This window comes from Paramisgurnus dabryanus, chromosome 6, assembly GCF_030506205.2.
Source record: "Paramisgurnus dabryanus chromosome 6, PD_genome_1.1, whole genome shotgun sequence".
Lineage (NCBI taxonomy): Eukaryota > Metazoa > Chordata > Actinopteri > Cypriniformes > Cobitidae > Paramisgurnus > Paramisgurnus dabryanus.
In genome coordinates this window covers 14595634-14615971 of record NC_133342.1, presented here as the reverse complement: position 1 = coordinate 14615971, position 20338 = coordinate 14595634, and the positions used below count along the sequence as shown (strand labels likewise).

General features: G+C 38.3%; 1 protein-coding gene across 2 annotated transcripts in view; it reads left to right on the top strand.

Moving 5' to 3' along the window:
* The window catches only part of cdh24b (cadherin 24, type 2b), a 192877-nt gene that overhangs the window by 104193 nt on the left and 68346 nt on the right, over nt 1–20338 (top strand). For both annotated transcript variants that reach the window (XM_065267495.2, XM_065267504.1), the window contains exons 4-5: nt 11258–11552; nt 16439–16558. In XM_065267495.2, coding sequence (XP_065123567.1) covers nt 11258–11552; nt 16439–16558 — 415 coding nt within the window. The remainder of the gene's footprint in view (nt 1–11257; nt 11553–16438; nt 16559–20338) is intronic.

Here is a 20338-nt window from a genome sequence, read left to right as displayed (position 1 = left end):
GTATAATCTCGACGGTTTTTGATCCTTGTTCCTTATGCCCCTTCCACTTCAAAGTGTTTCGCTTTTACAAGGAATAGGGCATGGGGATGACCACTTTTGGATGGACTGCACTCTTAGTTAAAATGAGCTTAAATCACCATTTCACTGAGGACCGACTCGTGCTATTTTTGAACTGCACAGCACTTTATATGCAAAGTGTCTTGGAAAAGTACCAACTTACTATTGTTTGTGCTTTTATTCATACAGGCTACGCAAAGTCAAGCTCAGAAAAATGTAAAAGAAAAAAGCTCTGTCTTTTACAGTTTGGTGATGTAGAGCTTTTGGCACAAGATCCTTCATCTTGGCAGCAGTCGGCAGTAGCATAGAAGTGAGCAAACTGCCTTTTAAATGCACAAAAGAGATTTACATTAGAATCGATGCCCCTTTTCTGCCTCTTTGCTCCCTTTTAAAAAATATTAAAATATCTAAAGGGTATAACATCTCAAACGGGCGCATTAAAGATAAAATCAACCACACACTCCGCCTCCATATTTCAGCTGTTATGGTAATAACCACCGGTAATTTGCATAAACCTGGGTGAAAATAAGATGGTTTCGATCATAAATGATGTATGAAGGAGTAGAACAGTAGCAAATTGAAAAAGTACTTGCTGACTTGCTTGAAAAGTAATCGCACATGTGATTAGCAAAGGCGGACATGAGCGGCGCTCGGTTGATGGACGTTGAGTGTTGAGCCAAGCTGAGTCAGATGGCATTACATCAATTTCGCTTCAGCCTGACAAAAACAACACGAACAGCAACGACACAGGGCTGCAGTCTGACTCTTTTACAACCTTTCGACCTGTAACCACAGCTCAACTCGACTTGTAAAGGAAATTGCAAGGTGGTTTTCTCACTTTTCAGAGTGTTGGTTAAAGGTGCCAAAGAATGCATTGAAATAATATGTAAAATTGTTCTGTGATAGCTACACTACAGGCCAAAAGTTTGGACAAACTTGACTTAAATGTTAATATGATTTAAAAAATCTTTTAATCTGAAGGTGTATGGTTAAATGCATGAAATTAGAAAAAACTATACTTGTGCCAAACAGATTAATTTCTGTTATTAGAAAACTAAAATTTTATATAAAAATATTATTTTTGAAATAGATGACTTGCACTGAATATTACAGAAAAAGCTGTCAATAAGAGCCCAGATTAAATTTGAAGTCCTTCAATATTCTTTAAAATTCAGTCTAATTTAAAACTTCAAGAAGGTTCTTGATAAAATCACACTAGTATGGTTTTGCAATTTCTAGGCAAAGGGTGACTGCACTTCAGATGATAAAATACAACAGAGTTTTGATTTATTTTGGATGCTTTCAGTCACCAACTTAATTCCCACAGTTGCATTTGTGTTATGCCATAGTTTGGACGAGTTTATTATTATTCTGTTATGTGGAAAAATATATAAATAAAGAATGAGTGAGTGTGTCCAAACTTTTGGCCTGTACTGTACATAGAAGATATGTGGCTTATTAAGTGCAAAAATTATCCAGAGATGTCCATTTACAACCCTAGGATTTGCCTTTAGAATGAGATGGTCTATTATTACCTTATTTGAAAGGTCATGAATAATAACGTTGAGCTCTGCTCTGATTGGCTGTTTCACAAAGCAGGCTCTTTTCAGTAGCTCTGTGTGTGTGTGTAATCAGACCTTATGTTTGAGCCTGTATCAGATGAAGATATTGAATTTGAGGAATAATTAATTATTTGGAAATTGTTAATGGTAAGTTTGTGTTTTCCATTATTGACCTGCAAAAGTAACTGTGACATCAATAGTATAACTTCAGCCTAAACGTTATCATATAGGACTAATTAGCATATAACGTTAACTTAGCAGTAAACTTTGTTTTTAGTGTTGTAACAACATTGTAATTAATGTAATGTGTAATTTAATGTTGGGGGCGTACATCTCAACTGTAACGTCACAGTTGGTTTAATGTTGAGATTTGTCTGTTTTCCAGCATGAGGAAAGTCTTTTGCATGCATGAGGTTTGCATAAAAAGGAGGAAACAATCGTGTTTGAGGCTCACGATTTATCATTACCATTTACAGAGCTCTTATTATTTATCTTTGACTAGGTTAATACAGTTTTCATTGTACGGCACCTTTAAGGTGCTTATGGGAATGAGGGGTAAATGCATTAAGCAGTTACGTTTTAGTGCGTAATATTTTACTGCAGACACCTTTTTTTTCCCGGTTACAGTTCAAGCCTTAATGTAATGTTTTACATTTTAGGTACAAATCTCTGGCCTCGCATATTTGATACATTGGGTACAGCAAAAAGACTGTAATAAATCAGTTATATAATGCGAATGCATTGCCATATCCTTGTGTTGCATTAAACTTATTAAAGGGATAGTTCACCCAAAAATGAAAATAATGTAATTAAAGGGACTGTAAGTAGGATTAGTGTTTTATTAATCAAAATCAACGTCTTTATTCATAAATATGTCCTCGTTGGTGTCAAATGACCTGTGCGTTTCCACAAACGCGTTTTCGTTCAGAACGCGTGAACTAGCTTAAACGGACAAGGAGATATGTCATTACATAACTGCTACCGTAGTTGCAACACGCATTTGGAAAGGCGAGGCGCTAGAGAGCACTGTTTGTTTGAATGCAAAATACAATTTCACCACTAGATGGGGGTAAATCCTATTTATTGTCCCTTTAATGACTCACCCTCATGTCGTTCCAAACTCGTAAGACCTCCGTTTATCTTCAGAACACAGTTAAGATGTTTTATATTTAGTCTGAGAGCTTGTTGACCCTTCATTGAAAATCTATACACGGTTTACTGTCCATGTCGCATGCGCGAGAGACTAAAGTCACGTGACTGCAGTGATGCGGATGACGTAGGACGCGGCTGACGTGTTTTTTTTTTGTGCGTCTGAGCTCCGTTTACAGTCTGAGGGAGATGCATGTTTAAGTTTGGAAAAAAAACTTTGCAAACATGTCTGAGGATAACACGTCATTGCACCATTGCAACTCTTGCCAAATACACTGAAATAGCTTAATTTTGTATATACAGTAAATTATCATTATAATCTTATTCAGCATGACACACATTTATTTCCTACATAAATGTTGCAACCCAATCAGTGCTTTGTCATCTTTGTGAATTTATTAAATTGCTTCTCCCACAGATGTGAGCTAATACCCAGAGAGGAGTGTTTATAGACCGACCTCCTGTTACGGGAGGAGGAGGCTGGCCTGTGCTTGGTCTTACTGTACACGTTGGCCTACGCCAGGGTAAACAGTTTTAATAATGGGCTAGCATGGATGGGCTGGCAGGGCTGATGTTAATTATGTGTCAGTGGATAGATAAGGGTGCCGCTATAGCTTTGTGGGTCTCTCAGTCGCCGGCTCTCAGCTGGGCCCTTGGGCTGCAGGTGCAGAAACGCCTGGCAGAGGAGGTCGAGTGAGGGATGTGGGGTTGGTTTTAGCTGGGGGCCAGACAGATGGAAGGTCAGTCTGGGTGAGGAGACACAGTCACGCCTGCTCTTAGTCATGCAACAGGGCCAAGAAAAGAGAGGGAGCTAAGGAAGGTCACCTCGATTTGGATTTCTCCCTGTCTGCACCTGCAAGGAAGTCCTGACATTTTACCAGCACAAAAATACGCTGTTATAGATAGTGTCCTTTGGCATTACTTTTATTTTGGCATTTTATTTATTTTGTTATAAGTAAAATGTATGTGGTCAATGACATGATTATATAATGGATAATTTATTGTCATAGAAATAACCCCGACAGTCTTGTTTCACACTGAAAGGGCTTATTTCACAATAACAACCAGCTGCCTGTACATTATCATGTACATTACATGGCTATTTACTTTATAAGTAAGCTAGGGTTCATGAAATATTTTATTTGCTCATTTTTATTGCAGGCAGACCTTCAGTGAGGAAAACCCATTTGGGTGATTCTTACGAATTCCAGATTTAGAAAGTGTCCAGCATCAGATTTTTTAAAAAGCCCTTGAAGCCAATTTTTTTGGCACCTCTAAGATTAATGTCTGAACTTACTATAAACATTATTTATAGAGGATTTAAAAAATATTTCCTATAGAATTATTTAAATTTTTAAGATTATCATTATCAAAAATTATCATTACCGCAACATGATATTACATTAAATATATGCATTTACAAACTCATGTTTCGGTAATGAAAGCTCAAAAGTTGTCTAGGTACTATGACAAACAAAATTTCAACTTTTATCTATAGAGAAAAAATAAGAACTGCTTACCTGGTAGCCATCTTGAGTGTCACAGTCAATTATGTCCCTTCCGGCAATTTTTAAAAAATGTTAGTTCCTTGAGGGCTTAAACAATGATTGAAAATTGTTGAGGAGGATGAGAAAATTGGTCTTGGACACATTTATATTCCTTATTATTGTCTCCACATTTACCAATGATCACCAAATACCACATGTTTCTTTACTGTAAATGTTTATAGTATAACATGCACTAAAGCTTTTTATTTTTTAGATTTTTTAATTATAAAATTTTCCATGTCAAAGAACCCAAATCCAGTCATGGACACGTTGCGGTAATGAAAAATTTCCCCTTAAATGTGGAAAAAAAACTAAATTGGTTTGTATGATGTCATTTGAAATCATGTGCAAAATAGTACATGAAGAGATGTTTGTAACTGTACGCTTCTTATTTTGATAGAATTTACTTTTTTTATCAAAATGTTTCATGACACCTTATAAGTCTAATTTCGCGAGAATCACCCATTTACTTTGGTTTTAAGACAAGACGAGAAAAGACATTAAAATGTCACACACACTATTTGGTTAAATCATTTGTAAATATAATGTCATATAAGTTATTAAAAACATATTTATATAACATTTTTGTGTAATATTAAACTGCACATGTCAAAATGGATTTGCAGCATTCGGGTTATCGTGTCTTATTAGTTTTGAGCGGTTGTTATCTGGGAATATCAAACCTGCAAATGTCACGACTGGCCAATCAGAACCAAGCATTCCAACGAGCCGTGTAATAAGTTGTTATACGGTAAATATCTGCAGTATGTTTATTTTTAATAGAAAGCTGTATATTTTATATTTTGCCGTTAGTAGTGTGTACTTGAGAGTCCATACACATTTTCCACTGTTTGCCACGTATTTTCTGTGCAAGCGTTCCCTCTGTGCCATTATTTAAATGAAATGTTCACGCCTGTCACACCTAATGTGCCATAATCTATCTTTTAGATAAACACGCCTCTAAAAGGCACGTAAAAACGAAATGAACTGTGATTGGTTGATTTATAGCCAGTCTCTTTTAGTCTAAGTAGTCATTTCTTGGCCCGTATTAGCTACGCTGTGCATTGGACCTTTTACGGTTTATTCTGGCTATATGTGCAGTTGGTCTAAAAAACAAGTATGTGAGCCTCAATCAGATCTAAAGCAGCCAAGGATTCACTCCCATTCGCCTTTAAAGCCTTTGATAAGATTCCCCGGTGGCATAGCGGGATTGAAACTCATAACACGCCGAGATCTGTGTGTATTGGAGTGTGTGTTTCTGTAATGGTTATGTGTGTAGATGCCTCTGTATCCAGGCCACCGCATTGCTGTTTAGAGCAGTCAAAACCCATTTCACATGATGGCTGAAGTGCCATTTTCTCAAGCAGTGTTTCTACCATTTCACGGGCCGCTAAATAAATCTGCCCAGGAAAACAGATTCATTAGGTTAATGCACAGATGCAAAACGCATTTTTTCCCCACTCTCAATGTTTTGTGATTTATTGTGCCGCAGAAATGTGAAATTGAGTATACCCGAATAAGTTATTTAAGTGATTTAGAGGTTGACACTGAATATTTTTTCCTACAGTTTATGATTTATGGTTATTGCAAAAATATGAAATTGAGTATATGAATATAAGAACATTATAAGTAATTTAGTTGATTTAGGGGCTTGATGATAATGCCCGTGTGTACAAAGGAAGCCGGGTGAGTTGTCCTTGGCAAAAAAGATGATGTGGCTGAAATATACACGGCTAATTTGAATGCATATTATGGTCATCTGGGTGTCACTGCATAAATAAGACCTTTTTTTTTTGATGCGGTTCTGTTTCATGTATAATTCAGTTGCTTTTTTGAATTGTCTTTCTTGTTTTGGAAACGATTCCCCCGCTGATGAAGCCTTTATGGACCTGTCAGCTCAGTTCAACTGTGTAGATATTATACCTCATTTAGTGCTGATATTCTCATCTCAACAGAGCCATATTTTAAAAATCATGCCTGATTTTTATCACACATGTGGTCAGAAATTGGCTTGGCGGCGTTATTGAGACAGAATGATGTGTGTGTGTCCTTGCACCACGCCGTGTGTCTGTCCTTGAGTCTGTGTGCGTTGTGTTTGTTGTGGGTAGTGTCACCACTGTGGTGTTATTGGACATGTAAATCACTTGAAGTGCTAGTGGAGGTCATGTTGATCAGGTCAATCCCAGGGACAGAGGAATATTCTCCTCTCATTTACTGTCGCTCCACAGAGAGGATTCTCCTTCTCCTCCATCATTCCGACAGCAGGAGCTTCATTAAGAGCCTCGTTAAGCCCTGTCATTAAATTGGGTCATTAAAGCTTTTCCTTAAAAACCCCGGGCTCGGAACCGCAAACTGCTGGCAGGCTTGACTGACCGAGAGCTCACTGCAGACTCAATAGATGGAATCAGGAATTCCGGAGTCCTAGCACGGCAGCGGCTTGATAGGTGATTGCCACGTTAGCATCTGGGCTGGCAGCTGTGAAGATATTGGACATCTAAGGCCCTGTAGCTCCTGACTGATTACCTAAAGATTGAGAGTGGTTGGAGTTTTGGTCAACTTTTATATAAAGCGTTGACAGCGCATAACGTTTTATGTTCGAACCCAGTGAGCACATATAATGTCTACCTTGTAATGCACTGCTTTGGATAAAAGCTTATGATAAATGCATACATGTAAGTATTTAATTTGAAGTTTGATTAAAATGTTAAAATATTTTAAGTAATATATAGCACCTGTGTAGAACCATATTGTGCTATATAGAACCATATCTGGTGCTATAGTGCTGCTACAGTACTGTATATCGCCACCGGTTGGTTCTTCATAGGTGCTATATAGCACTAAAAATGGTTCCCCTATGATTACGAGCTTTAAGTGCTATTTAGCCCTAATTATTTTTAGTGTGTATGACCTGACAAGCAATCAGAACATATTTTATATTTAATATGCAGCTTGTGCAGCAAGATTTTGGTCCGATGAGATTTCAATGGGAACCCAGCACAACGCAGCAGAAAGTCTTTCAGTGTTTTTTTTGTGTTTTTTGTGGTGCAGTCGAGGCTGGTTAATACAAAGCGCAGTTTAAAAGGGCGTTCACAGTGAATGTAATTTTTTTGACAAAATGACCAAAGTCATTAGTTTTCAATGTGAGCGACAGAGAGCTTTGGTGATGCAACAAAGTTAAACTAGGTTCAGCTTATGCAAAGCGCAGTGACATTACAGTATGCAGCAACTACAAATGGGAATAAAGGTTGTGATCATGTGATTTGATACAAAAGTAAAAGGTTGTAATGCATATGAGCAACCAAAAGTGATTACATAACTTTGTTTCTGTAATGTAGCTCAGTTGTTGGAACGTGGCGTAAGCAATAAATGTCATTGGTTTGCACTTTAAAACAGAAATACAAAAGCTGTCACTGGGGTAAAACGCTTTTAAAAAGTACACATTTGTGCACATTAGCACCTCAAAGGTACATATTTCTACCAAATGTATCTAGTACATACTGTATCTGTACCTAAATGGTACATACTGTATTAGGACCTTTTTAAAGGTAATGCTCCAGTGACAGCTGATAAAAAAAACTAAATAGATTAAATGCACTGTAAGAAAAATAGTGTAAATGTATATCTCCTGACAACACTGTCAGTGAGAGCTTTACTTGAAGCTTGAAACAAATGTGTTTATTATTATGGGTTAAATAGATAGAAAAGATATATACAAAAATGAATGTTAGTTATTAAAATGATTGTGGTTTGGAATTGGGAAAAGGTGTTTTAGAAAAAAAGTGATCAAAATATTCTGCAAACACTGTTATGGGACTCGTGGCTCTGCTGTGAGACTGCAACTTAATTTTAACATTTATCAGCTGTCGGTGTTATCATAAGGTGGTCAGAATGGTTAGTTTAAACATTGTGCACACACTCACTGGCTAAGACAATTTTATAAAACCTGCAAAGCCTTTTACAGTGCTTACATTTTTGTAATGTCACGTGTCAGCTCTTTTTACTTAATCATTATTTCACTAGTTCGCCTGCGCATTCAGTCTATTGACTGATGGTAAAATGAACTTTGGCTTGCTGTCATCAGAGGGAGCTCGAACCCTAGACTCGGCTTGAGCCCCAAGTTAGTGAGCAGATAGAGAAAAGGGCAAGATAAAGGAGGAGAATTGGGGAGGAGGAGGGATGCCGGATGAATCGTCAATGTGAGGCATGGAGATTAACTCGCTTAAATAGGCTCTCGAGATGATTGACAGGATTGAATGTTTTAGGCTCCTCCCGAACCTACGTTTAGAACTTCATATGGAGTTGGTAGTCAAGATTGCACAAAGATTTGTGATCCTATGTAGTGGGCCGGTCTGGACCAAAATGCCAGGGCCCTGCTTCCCTAGTATGTACCTTTGAGGTACTTATGGTGCTTTTCCATTGCATAGTACCCCACGGGCAATATGATCTCACAAAGTTTTGTGGTATAGACAGTTTCATCGGACGCACGTGTGGTGACGTGATACGTGTCTGGTCCGAACTTTACTTCCGGTTTCAGTTTTTTAATAGTCTGACTAGTTGCTTAACTGGACTCTTGAACAAATACCTCGTCGAAAAAAACAAATGTTTTGATTTCCTAGGTAATCTACGTGTTGGTTATTTTGCTTGTTATGTAAATAAACTACGTTTAAAGTACTCTGTTGTTTTTATTCTTAGCGGAGTTTTCCGGAAGTTAAGTGAGGACCACGAAAGCCGCTTGTTTATGTTGTTACTGCTGAAACCTATAGTCACAGAATTTTTGCTCATTTATCTGTGTCATTGTCACAGATCTCTGCATTTTTCCGTGCCCGTACCACAGACTTTCTTTTCCGTGTCATTGTCACTGATTGATTACTCAACTGCTTTTTCCTATTTTTAAACCATTATCGCTTCGGTTTAGGGTTACATTTGGTGTTTGCGTTAGGATGTCACTTTAAGTATTGGTTTATAAAAAAAAATCTGATTTATTTTTTATATTTTCAGATTTTTAAACCATTGTTGCATGGCAGGGTTTGGGTAGGGATGTCATTTTATGTAAATCTAACCCTCCGTGTCAATGACACGGATAAATGAGCAAAATATTCTGTGATTATACCATGGAAATTTGTGAGATCAGGTTGCCACTGATTTGGTCGGGTCAGCTCACTTCACTTTGGCTTGGTTAGCTTAGTTTTGTATCACTTCAGAGTGGGAGGGATTACAGGCGTGTCGTTATATTTACGCTGCCTGCTGCTGTGACATCATACAAGTGAGAGCGTCGTTGGAATGCTATCCCCATAAATTCATTTATTTCTCAGTTTGCCAAAAAATCTAAATTGACAATCACAAATAGATGTTTGCACATCGCCTTTATCACTACCTCTGTATCACATGACAGTTTCTGTACACAAACTGGTGGTGTAAGTCGACGTGCTCTGCTGAGCCTCATAAGTTGCAAAAATGGCGTGCATGCAACCTTCGCGTCGCAAATGTGCCGCCACAAACCGCAAGCCTGGGAAACACTGATATGGTGTTCCTGATTCTCAGCCTGTGGATGTTTTTCACTGCTAAAAGGGAGTTTGGGAACTTACATCAAAGCACAGATGACAACAGGTTTGCTCGAGACAGCGTACGCACGCAGGTATAGCTAATTGCGTTTAGCATGAGGCTGTCACGTTTCTCTCAGACCAATTAGTGATCTACAGTGTTTTCACATCATATTTTAGTATCAGCTCAGCTCGCTTGGAAACCCAACCGAGGTGGTACTAAAAAATGTATCTGGTACTACGTACTGTATCCTGTGGAAAAGCCACTAAAAGTAAGCTGACCCGACCAAAACCCTGGGGTACTATATAATGGAAAAGCGCCATTATATGCACTTTTTAAGTAAAAACCTTTTTAAGGGGACTGTATCGCCCCGGTGACAGCTTGGGTATATTTAATAGATGCGATAAGTTGCTTTGGATAAAAGAATCTGCCAATTGCGTAAATGTAAAATTCATAACATAAAACAATCTCAAACTTAGAATTTGCATTAAACAAAACATGATGATGAATGATACAATGTAGTGCTGTTGGTTAGCAGCCTTATTGTACAGAATTTATGATAAATTCCTGTATTTTAAAAAATGGCACCACCTCATGCCCCCCATGGGGGAAGCCCAGTTTGAGAACCACTAGAGTAAAGTACTCCCATAGAGTTTTTCTCATCGCTGCCCACTGACAGGAAATTCTTTGTAGATGAACAGTGACACGACCACATGTTGTGCTTCCAAATTTAGTCTGCAAACGCCAATGAATATTCAGACTCAGAAATATCCATTTGATTGCTTCGAGTGCACATGCACAGCTCTTTCCACGCTCGGATGCCTAAGAATGTACGACACGTTCCCATTTGTCTTCCAAACTTGCAGGGTGGCACTTTTGTAGAAGTTGTGCTGTTATGGGGTCTTTTTAAGCAAACTGTATTCTGGCCACGTAGATGAGGTAATGAGGATGAATGCTGATGCGTTGGCCGCACTCTTCCTTCCGAGTGTCACACGCGCCCTGCGCTGGCAAGCCTTTGTATCATTACGGCATGCTGCACGAAGGCTCCTTAGCTGCGGTCTACCACTGATTCAATAACAAGACTCCACCCTCAATCAATGCTCGGGGTATGAGTGCTTCACGCAAGGCTGTGTGATCATTACCGCCCAGCTGTACTCTCTGCGAATGTGCTTTTGAAGTCATCATCCGTCAAAATGGTCCATATTTCCAGATTAATCTCATGTTTGTGATCTGATTGATGCAAATGGTTGTTTGATACACTCAGTGTTTACATGTGCCGTGATTTCTCCTCTATTGACCTCCATTTACTACATATTTTTTTAGCAATTAGTCAATGCTTTTTACTTTCATCCTTTTTAAACCTTCTGTTTCAGCCTCTCTTTTCTGTTCTTTCTTTTTCAGCTTCACACTGACATGGATAGAGGTGATGGACGTACTAAGTACGTGCTGCGGGGTGAGGGGGCGGGGTCGGTTTTTGTGATTGACGAGAAGACAGGCAACATCCATGTTACCAAGCCCTTGGACAGGGAGGAGAAGGACGAATACCGGCTGATTGCCACGGCAACAGACAGTCAGACCGAGCGCGCCCTGGAGCCATCTTCCCAGTTCATCATTAGAGTGCAAGATATCAACGACAACCCACCTGTCTTTGAGGACGGGCCCTACAGTGCCACAGTCCCAGAGATGGCAAACATAGGTACTGAAATAAAACATGAGCACATAAGATCATCTCTACTGGCATGTCCCTTTTTGAAGTCAATAATATTTGCATAATTTAAGATAAGCCCATAGGTGTAGATTTTGGGGGGTGTCGGATCTCATGAGTTATGCAAGTGATGTTAAACTTTTAATGATTGCTCATTAAAGCATTACAGGGGTGGTTCTACCAAAAATGAAAGTTCTGTCATCATACACTCACCCTCTTGTTGTTCTAAACGTGTTTGATGGTAATGATGTAGTTGATGGTGCCTACTGACTTCTATTGTGGGTCCTGTCAACTGTATGCCTACCATCATTTTTCAAAATATCTTTTGGTAATACTTTACTTGAAGGGGTGTTCATAAGACTGACATGACATCTTCATAATCATGACATGACTAACACAGTCTCACCCCATTTCGTCAATATTTGACGACACTTGACCATTCGTCATATGTTGACGTGAAGGGTATACCTTTCGCGTCATTTTTTGACGAACTGGGGACTTCAATACTATTACGTCCGTTGCATTCTCTTTCATATTTTATTACCATTTGCGCGTCGGTTTAGGGTTAGATTACGCAAAATTAAACAGTGTACGCGAAATTAAACAGTGTACGCGAAATTAAACAGTTGTCACCTGGCGTTGGGGTTAGAGTTAGGTTTGGGTAGGGATGTCATTATGTAAATCTAACCCTAAACCGACGCGCAAATGGTAATAAAATAGGAAAGAGAATGCAACGGACCTAATAGTATTGAAGTCCCCAGTTCGTCAAAAATTGACGCGAAAGGTATACCCTTCACGTCAACATATGACGAATGGTCAAGTGTCGTCAAATATTGACGAAATGGGGTGAGACTGGGTTGACATGACATGTGTCATGAAAATGAAGGAGATTTTATGCACGTTTATGACAGTTGTCACTAAGTGTAATTCGTTTAATTATGTCATTTTTAATGCAAAGATGACATTGTTCGAGATGTCTTTGTTATGACAACTTGACACAAACCAATACAACATAACTTGTTATAAATCTGTCATGAACTTGACATAAGAGATTAATTATCAAACTGTTATAAGATGCTGTTATAAAACTATTTGACAGAGTATTAAGACCTAATGACATTTTAATGACAAATTCAATATGAACTGCTGTAGTTGAGGTCAAGAAAAATATTCATGATGCTTTTATAAAACTATATGAGAGAGTATTAACACTTAATGAGATTTTAATGACAAATTTAATTTGTATCATTGTAGTTGAGGTCAAGAAAAATATTCATGACGCTTTTATAAAACTATTTGACAGAGTATTAACATTTAATAATAATAATAATTATTTTAATTAATTAGTTACATTTATATAGCGCTTTTCCAGTGCTCAAAGCGCTTTACATATGAATGGGGGAATCTCCTCAACCACCACCAATGTGCAGCATCCACCTGGATGATGCGACGGCAGCCATATTGCGCCAGAACGCCCACCACACACCAGCTTATTAGTGGAGAGGAGACCGAGTGATATAGCCAATTAGTATGAGGGATGATTAGTAGGCCAATGGGCAAGTTTGGCCAGAATGCCGGGGCACACCCCTACTCTTTTTCGAAGGACATCCTGGGATTTTTAATGACCACAGAGAGTCAGGACCTCGGTTTAACGTCTCATCCGAAGGACGGTGCTTTTTTTGACAGTATAGTGTCCCCATCACTATACTGGGGTGTTAGGAACCACACAGACCACAGGGTGAGCACCCCCTGCTGGTCTCACTAACACCTCTACCAGCAGCAACCTGGTTTTTCCCAGGAGATCTCCCATCCAAGTACTGACCAGGCTCAGCCCTGCTTAGCTTCAGTGGGCAAGCTGTCTTGGGCTACAGGGTGATATGGCTGCTGATGACATTTTATTGATGAATTTAATTTATACCACTGTAGTTGAGGTCAAGAAAAATATTCATGACGCTTTTATAAAACTATTTGACAGAGTATTAACATTTAATAACATTTTAATGACCAATTTAATTTATACCACTGTAGTTGAGGTCAAGAAAAATATTCATGACGCTTTTATAAAACTATTTGACAGAGTATTAACATTTAATAACATTTTAATGACAAATTCAATATGAACCATTGTAGTTGAGGTCAAGAAAAATATTAATGACGCTGTTATAAAACTATTTGACAGAATATTAACACTTAAAGACATTTTAATGACAAATTCAATATGTACCACTGTAGTTTAGGTCAAGAAAAATATTCCTGACGCTGTTAAATGATATTTTAATGACAAGTTCAATTGTTATCACTGGTAAAAAGTGGTCAGACACAAATATAATGACCTCATAAGAGCCAATGTCAAAACCAACCACATGACAGTTTAATGTTTTGTTAACCCATAAAGCTAGGTAGTTTTTTAAGTTTGATAATTAATCTGCTATGTCATGTTTGAATTAAAAATGATATGATTGAGTGAATGACACTTAATAACAGTTGTCATAAACGTGCATAAACTCTCCTTCATGTTAATGACATGTGTAATGTTATGATTATGAAGGTGTCATGTCAGTCTTATAAACACACCTTTATGTAAAGTGTTATCTTTTTTTTGTGTATAGTACAGTTTTAGAACAACATGAGGGTGCGTAAATAACAACATTTTTGGGTGAACCCCCGTTTAATAGTTTTTGAAATTATTATACAGATTATACACAAAACCAATAACAGAGTCACTAAAATATCTTGCATTGTTTCACAACATCTTAATAAGCACTTCCAAACACTTGGTACTATATCACAACACATACAGTACTATGCCGGGTTCACACCAAAAGATAATCGGGCTGATTTTGGGCTGATTTTCCCCCCATTCCGACAATCCTAGCCATGTCCCGATTATCCTGGTGGTTCTACAGATTATCTTATCAGATTTTCCCTTGGTGTGAGGTGTGTTATGAGTGTCCGAACCTGATCGGAAGAACGTTGGAGCCGCCCCGAAACGTTTAATATTTATGATCAGAAATCCTGGAGAAACGTACGCATGCTCTTGAGATTATCACGTGAAACGAAACAATATCCAATCAGAAAGCAAGATGATGGAAGACGGAAGCAGTCATGGCGCAGCACAAAGTGAAGTTGATCCCCCATGCGTATTCTGAAGTCTTGCGAGGTTTTGCGAGATTTCCTGTGTTCACTGTCGAGACTCTGGTTGAAAATCTGTTTGTGTGTGGTGTGCTGTCTTTGACACATCATGGCACACCACACACTATAGGAGCAAAATCTAGGATTTATTATTCTCATGTTTGTGGTCTATCACATTTTGAAGATGTAAAAAATCTTTTGGTGTGTACCCGGCATTACGTTATGAGTAAATATCACCACTGTTGTGATAATCCGGAGCAATTAAATGCAGTAGTTTTACTCATGCACTGTCCAGATGTGAACATTACCATATTTCTCCGACGTAAAGTGAAAATGAATACGCTACTAATGCAATTCAAACTATTTCATGCAGCATATTGCATATTGTTCACCCCGCCGTGATTCCTGAGGCATTAAAATCAATTTGGTGCTTAAGGTTGGTTGAAACACGCTAGTTTTATACCCACAACATATGCTACCTCCTGTGATTTAAAATGAGGTAAATGGGGTAAAGGCAGGCAGAGCATGGAAAACACTGTTTCCCGAAATTCATCATGCACGCTGTCAAACGAAAAGCCAAGAAAATGCTCTCTATAATTGGCAGTGTTTAAATGTTAATGACGCTCATTCGGCGAGTAACCTCTAACGTTTATTGATTTTGTCTTCTTTGCGGCGGTGCAAAATATTATCCCTCTTCAGCTGTGCTGTTTTGTTTTTTAGAAATAAGTTTAATTAATTTCTAAGGATCCCAATAGCAAACAAGATCACAACCAAAATATTCTGTGTTTAGGCCCCGATGTGCTGAATTTGAATATGTGAACCCCTTTGCTGAGGTAAACTACAGTAAATGGAGCTTCATTCAGATCAGATATTTCACCAGTGTGAATGCGTTATCAGTCTAAATTGTGGCTTGTTGCTTTAGTTCCACTCGGATTGAATATGAATAGATTTCTTTGAGCCGATGCGTGTTGCGTCAACCAAGCAGTCTCATCTCTTTTTGATCTGCCTATCAGATTGTACATTTACTGTGGAAATGTCTCTCTCTCTCTCTCTCTCTCTCTCTCTCTCTCTACCATCTTTCATTTGCCACCTTCTGCTTCTTAACTACCTGTGAAAGATGTGTAATCAGACTACACCCTTCCCTCAACCCACAAGCTCTCTTGGTGACACTGTCAGGCCTTTGATGTCAGAAAACAGCAACAGCTGCTCCCATAAATCCCTGTGTCCCTCTGAGCTCGTGAAGCAACGCCCTATGGGAAACATAGTTCTCTTTCCATTGTACATATATATATTTTAGAGTTCCTAACATGAAATTGGCTGTCTTTGATTTATTTGCTTAGGGAAAAAGTCTGTATCTGTCATGAACAAAGCAGAGATTCTGTACGTGAGGGAATTTTGGGAAAAACCGAGAGTGTGGCCACAGCAAGACAGAGAGATTGAGAGAGTGAGCAAGAGGGAATTGAAGAAGGAGATGAAGTGAGACAGAGGCGAGAAATAGAGAAGGTGTGCAGCCGGAGGAGAGGAGAAAACGAACACGGTGTTCGTTTCTGCTGCGGGGGGAGAGAGAGAGAGAGAAAGGAAAGATGAGCAGAATCTGTCAGTCTTTATAAAGCCTCTCCATTTAATGTGCTTGTCCTGTGATGACCTGGTATTCCCATGTTTGTGTGTGCTGTATTGATCAACCCTTATTGTTTTTCTTGTCTTATCACTTTATCTCTCTCTCTCTCTCTCTCTCTCCGCCTCAGGCACCGCAATCATCCAGGTGACGGCTTCAGACGCAGATGATCCAACATATGGGAACAGTGCGCGGCTGGTGTACACGCTGGTTCAGGGGCAGCCACACTTTTCTGTGGACCCTCAGACAGGTATGTGTTGCATTAATTTTGGTATTGTTGCATCCCAATCATCTTAGATTTGATGGTGACCAGAAATGTGACCAGAATCACTAACCGTTGTAAAGCAAACCTTGATGTTGGAAATGCATAGGTCTTTTCTTTGAAGGGGGTGCAGGTTGTGTGACGCAGTGAGGCATAGAGCTCATCTGGGCGATCCAGGTCAAAATTCGACCTGTAGCATTTTCCGGTCATTTCCCCTTCTCTTCTATGTAACATTTCTTTGTTTATTCTATCAGCTATACTGTCAACAACAAAAACAATAAAACAAAGACTTTTTTACTTTTTTTTTTACTTTTTTAGTAATATAAAGTTTCCATAATAAGAATTTAAGTTTTTTGTTTTTTAGTATGAATCTTTGTCTTAAAGGGATAGTTCAGCCAAAAATGATTTACTCACCCCCAAGCGGTCCGAGATGCATATGTCCATCATTTTTCAGACAAACACATTTTCAGTTATTTTAGAAAATGTTTTAGATCTTTCAGTTAATCAAATGTAAAGTTATGGGGTCCACTCCTTCAAGTCCAAAAAATGTTCGTCCATCCTTCACAAAATAAATCCAAACAGCTCCACGATGATAAACAAAGGCCTTCTGAGGGTAATCCGCGCCGTTTTGTTGTAGTTTTATCCATATTTAAAATTTTATAAACGAAAATAACTAGCTTCGGGTAACTCTGCATCTTAGTCGGGTCCGCATTCAAGATGATAGCGTACACAGTTTACGGAGGGGTCGGTGCTGCTGCTCTGTGCCCCCGCCCTCCGAATTTATCATACGTCACTAAGAAAAGTGCGTACACTACGCTAATACTCTCTCCTGAATACAGAGGAGTCTAAGATGGTGGCGTTACCGGAAGCTAGTTATTTTCATTTATAAAGTTTTAAATTTGGACATTTCTACAACAAAACGGCGCAGATTACCCTCAGAAGGCCTTTGTTTATCATCCTGGAGCCGTTTGGATTTATTTTGTGAAGGATGGATGCACATTTTTTAGACTTGAAGGAGTGACCCCTGTAACTTTACATTTGATTAACTGAAAGATAAAAGACATTTTCTAAAATAGCTTAAAATGTGTTCTTCTGAAAAATGATGAACATATGCATCTCGAATGGCTTGGGGGTGAGTAAATCATTTAAAGGGGTCATATTATGAGATTTTTTTAAAGATGTAAAATAAGTCTTTGGTGTCCCCAGAGTACTTTTATGTGAAGTTTTAGCTTAAAATACCTCACAGATAATTTATTATAGCATGTTAAAATTTCGATTTTGTAGGTCCGAGCAAAAATTTGCAGTTTTTGGGTGTGTTCTGTAAAATGCAAATGAGTGGATAAAATGCAAACATTAATAGCAATGATTGTGGTTTATTGCAACTAAACCTCAATTGTGCTGTTAATTTTTTTTCTCTTTGCATTAAATGGCAGTGCCGTGGTTGGATAATTCAGATTAAGGGGCGGTATTATTGTAATTGGCCTTGCTACCTACCTCACAAAACAGGCGAAATCTGAACGACCTAATTTTTCACATGCTTGCAAAAACTGGCTTACCAAAACAAAGTTTTTGGGTTGTTCTTTTTAACATTTTCTATGTGGATTGATGCACTGGGGACCCAATTATTGCTCTTAAACATAAAAAGTCAGATTTTCACGCTATGACCCCTTAAAGCAGGGGTCTCAAACTCAAATTGGCTTGGGGCCATTTCTGAGATTGACATTTAATCTGAGGGCTGCAGAGCTATTTTAATGTTAAAAAAGTACAATATTTCTGTAAATTGACTGTTAAAATTATATTATGTAATGTATAATAAAAGCAGTGGTTTTTAGCTTTTAAATATACATTATTTTATATAAGTAAATAATTTCTTAACCTTCTCTTTAATAACTAAGGCCTATTAAAACCTTGCACTAAACTAACAAATAAAATTTCTGTATAAATTTATAAACTATTATAAAAAATTACCATCAGTAAGTGTTTGTGTTTTGATTTATTTTGGATTGTTTACAGTCATAGTATTGACTTTATTATGTCCCATCTTTGTTAAGCTAGTTAAACAGAAAACTTCCGCTCCCGAGCACTTTAGAAAGTAGAAAGTAAGAAACGCCTTTACTCGTTTTAACACGCGTTGTTAGACGCGACATGTGAACGAACCTTTAAACGTTTAAATTTGAAAAATGAAATGAATATGAAACAAAGTGAATAAAAATCTTTCTGCGGGCCAGATTATGTTATATTGTTGAAAGATGCCGCGGGCCGCAGAGAGGGGGAGGGCGGACCGCAAATGGCCCGCGGACCGGGAGTTTGAGACCACTGCCCTAAAGGGTGTTCTTATACTAAGTGCTTCAAAACACTGACAAAATTCACATTTAAAAGTCTAAACTTACAGTCTCTCACTTCCACCAATGATTTTGATGACATCATTCTGCACTTGAGCTTCTCATAAGTTTCCAGGTGCTATTGGCTTTTTCAGAGGGGCGGAGCCAATCAATATGTTCCGCCTTAACTTCTCCTTTCATTTTGCAAACACATCGAACAAATCTGAGCATTTCGAAAGTGTGGATCTTTAACTTAGAAAATATTTATGAGATCAACAGTATAAGATACAACAGTGTGTAGAGAAACACACATTGAAAGTATTTTGCAGAATTTTATTCACAGTTGTCTAAAGATAAAATAAATTCAAGTCCTTTTTAGCCGTAAGTGACAAATAGCATACAGCTTTAGTTAAAAAAAAAAGATTAAAATGTCTTACAGAGCAGCGAGGCTTCAGTTTAATGTTTTGATGTCTTTGGGTCAGTCTCTGTCCCTGATCGCCCATTAGAGCCATGTTCTCCTTCTTCAAAGTCTAGATCATGTCCCCCGAGTTCCCTCTCACCCTGTTATCCCTTCATGTCTTTGGTTCTTTCCTCCCTCTTTTTAATGTTAATCCACACTGACTTGGCAGAAATATATTTACACCAGAGCTACTGCGTTTCTAAGAAATGTCCCGAACACAAGCTAAATAAGTTCTAAGGGGTGAAAAACAAAGGACGTGTTTGAAAATGGGATCCAAATGAAAAAATGAATCAAATATTATTCAGCTTTTGGCATACAATGAGAGTTTATAGTGACAACAACAACAAAACATAAAAGCTTTATTAAAATTGTAAGACATTAAAGGTCCACCTTCTTAAATTTGGCCCCATGCAATTCTGAATATGTGGTAATATACTTTCATAAAAATATAGTTATATGTATACGTTTACCACGGTTGTCACCATACATGTATACATACAATGTATATCAAGATTTTCCAAAGATTTCAACTTCTGTGTTTTTCTGAAAAACTTTAAATGGCATATGTGTTCAAACGAATGAGAAAGGTAAACATTTTAATGGCAGCATTTTAGGTGACCTGCCCCTTTAAATGGCAGGCATACATGACATAGGGTAAATTGTGCTTTGAGCTCGGCCTCTATTCCTATCGTAAGGGTTTGCTCTGCGACCAGGAGGCCTGCAAGAGTCTTTTATTCAGGGTTGCAGTGGGGCTCAAGTCATTTGAAAAATCACTCCTATTTCTTTGTACTGTAGAGTGAAATTGGCAGAAGTGCGTAAGGGCAATTCTGCACACAGTGGGTACCATGTGGCCGGTTTTTATATGTGTGTGCGCAAGGGTTGAGAAGGGAATGATGGGTATTTGTGTGTATGACAGGCCAGATAGAATGAAAGAGAGAAATGAAAGATGAATTTTGATGCCCGCACAGATCCATTGTGTGGATGTTT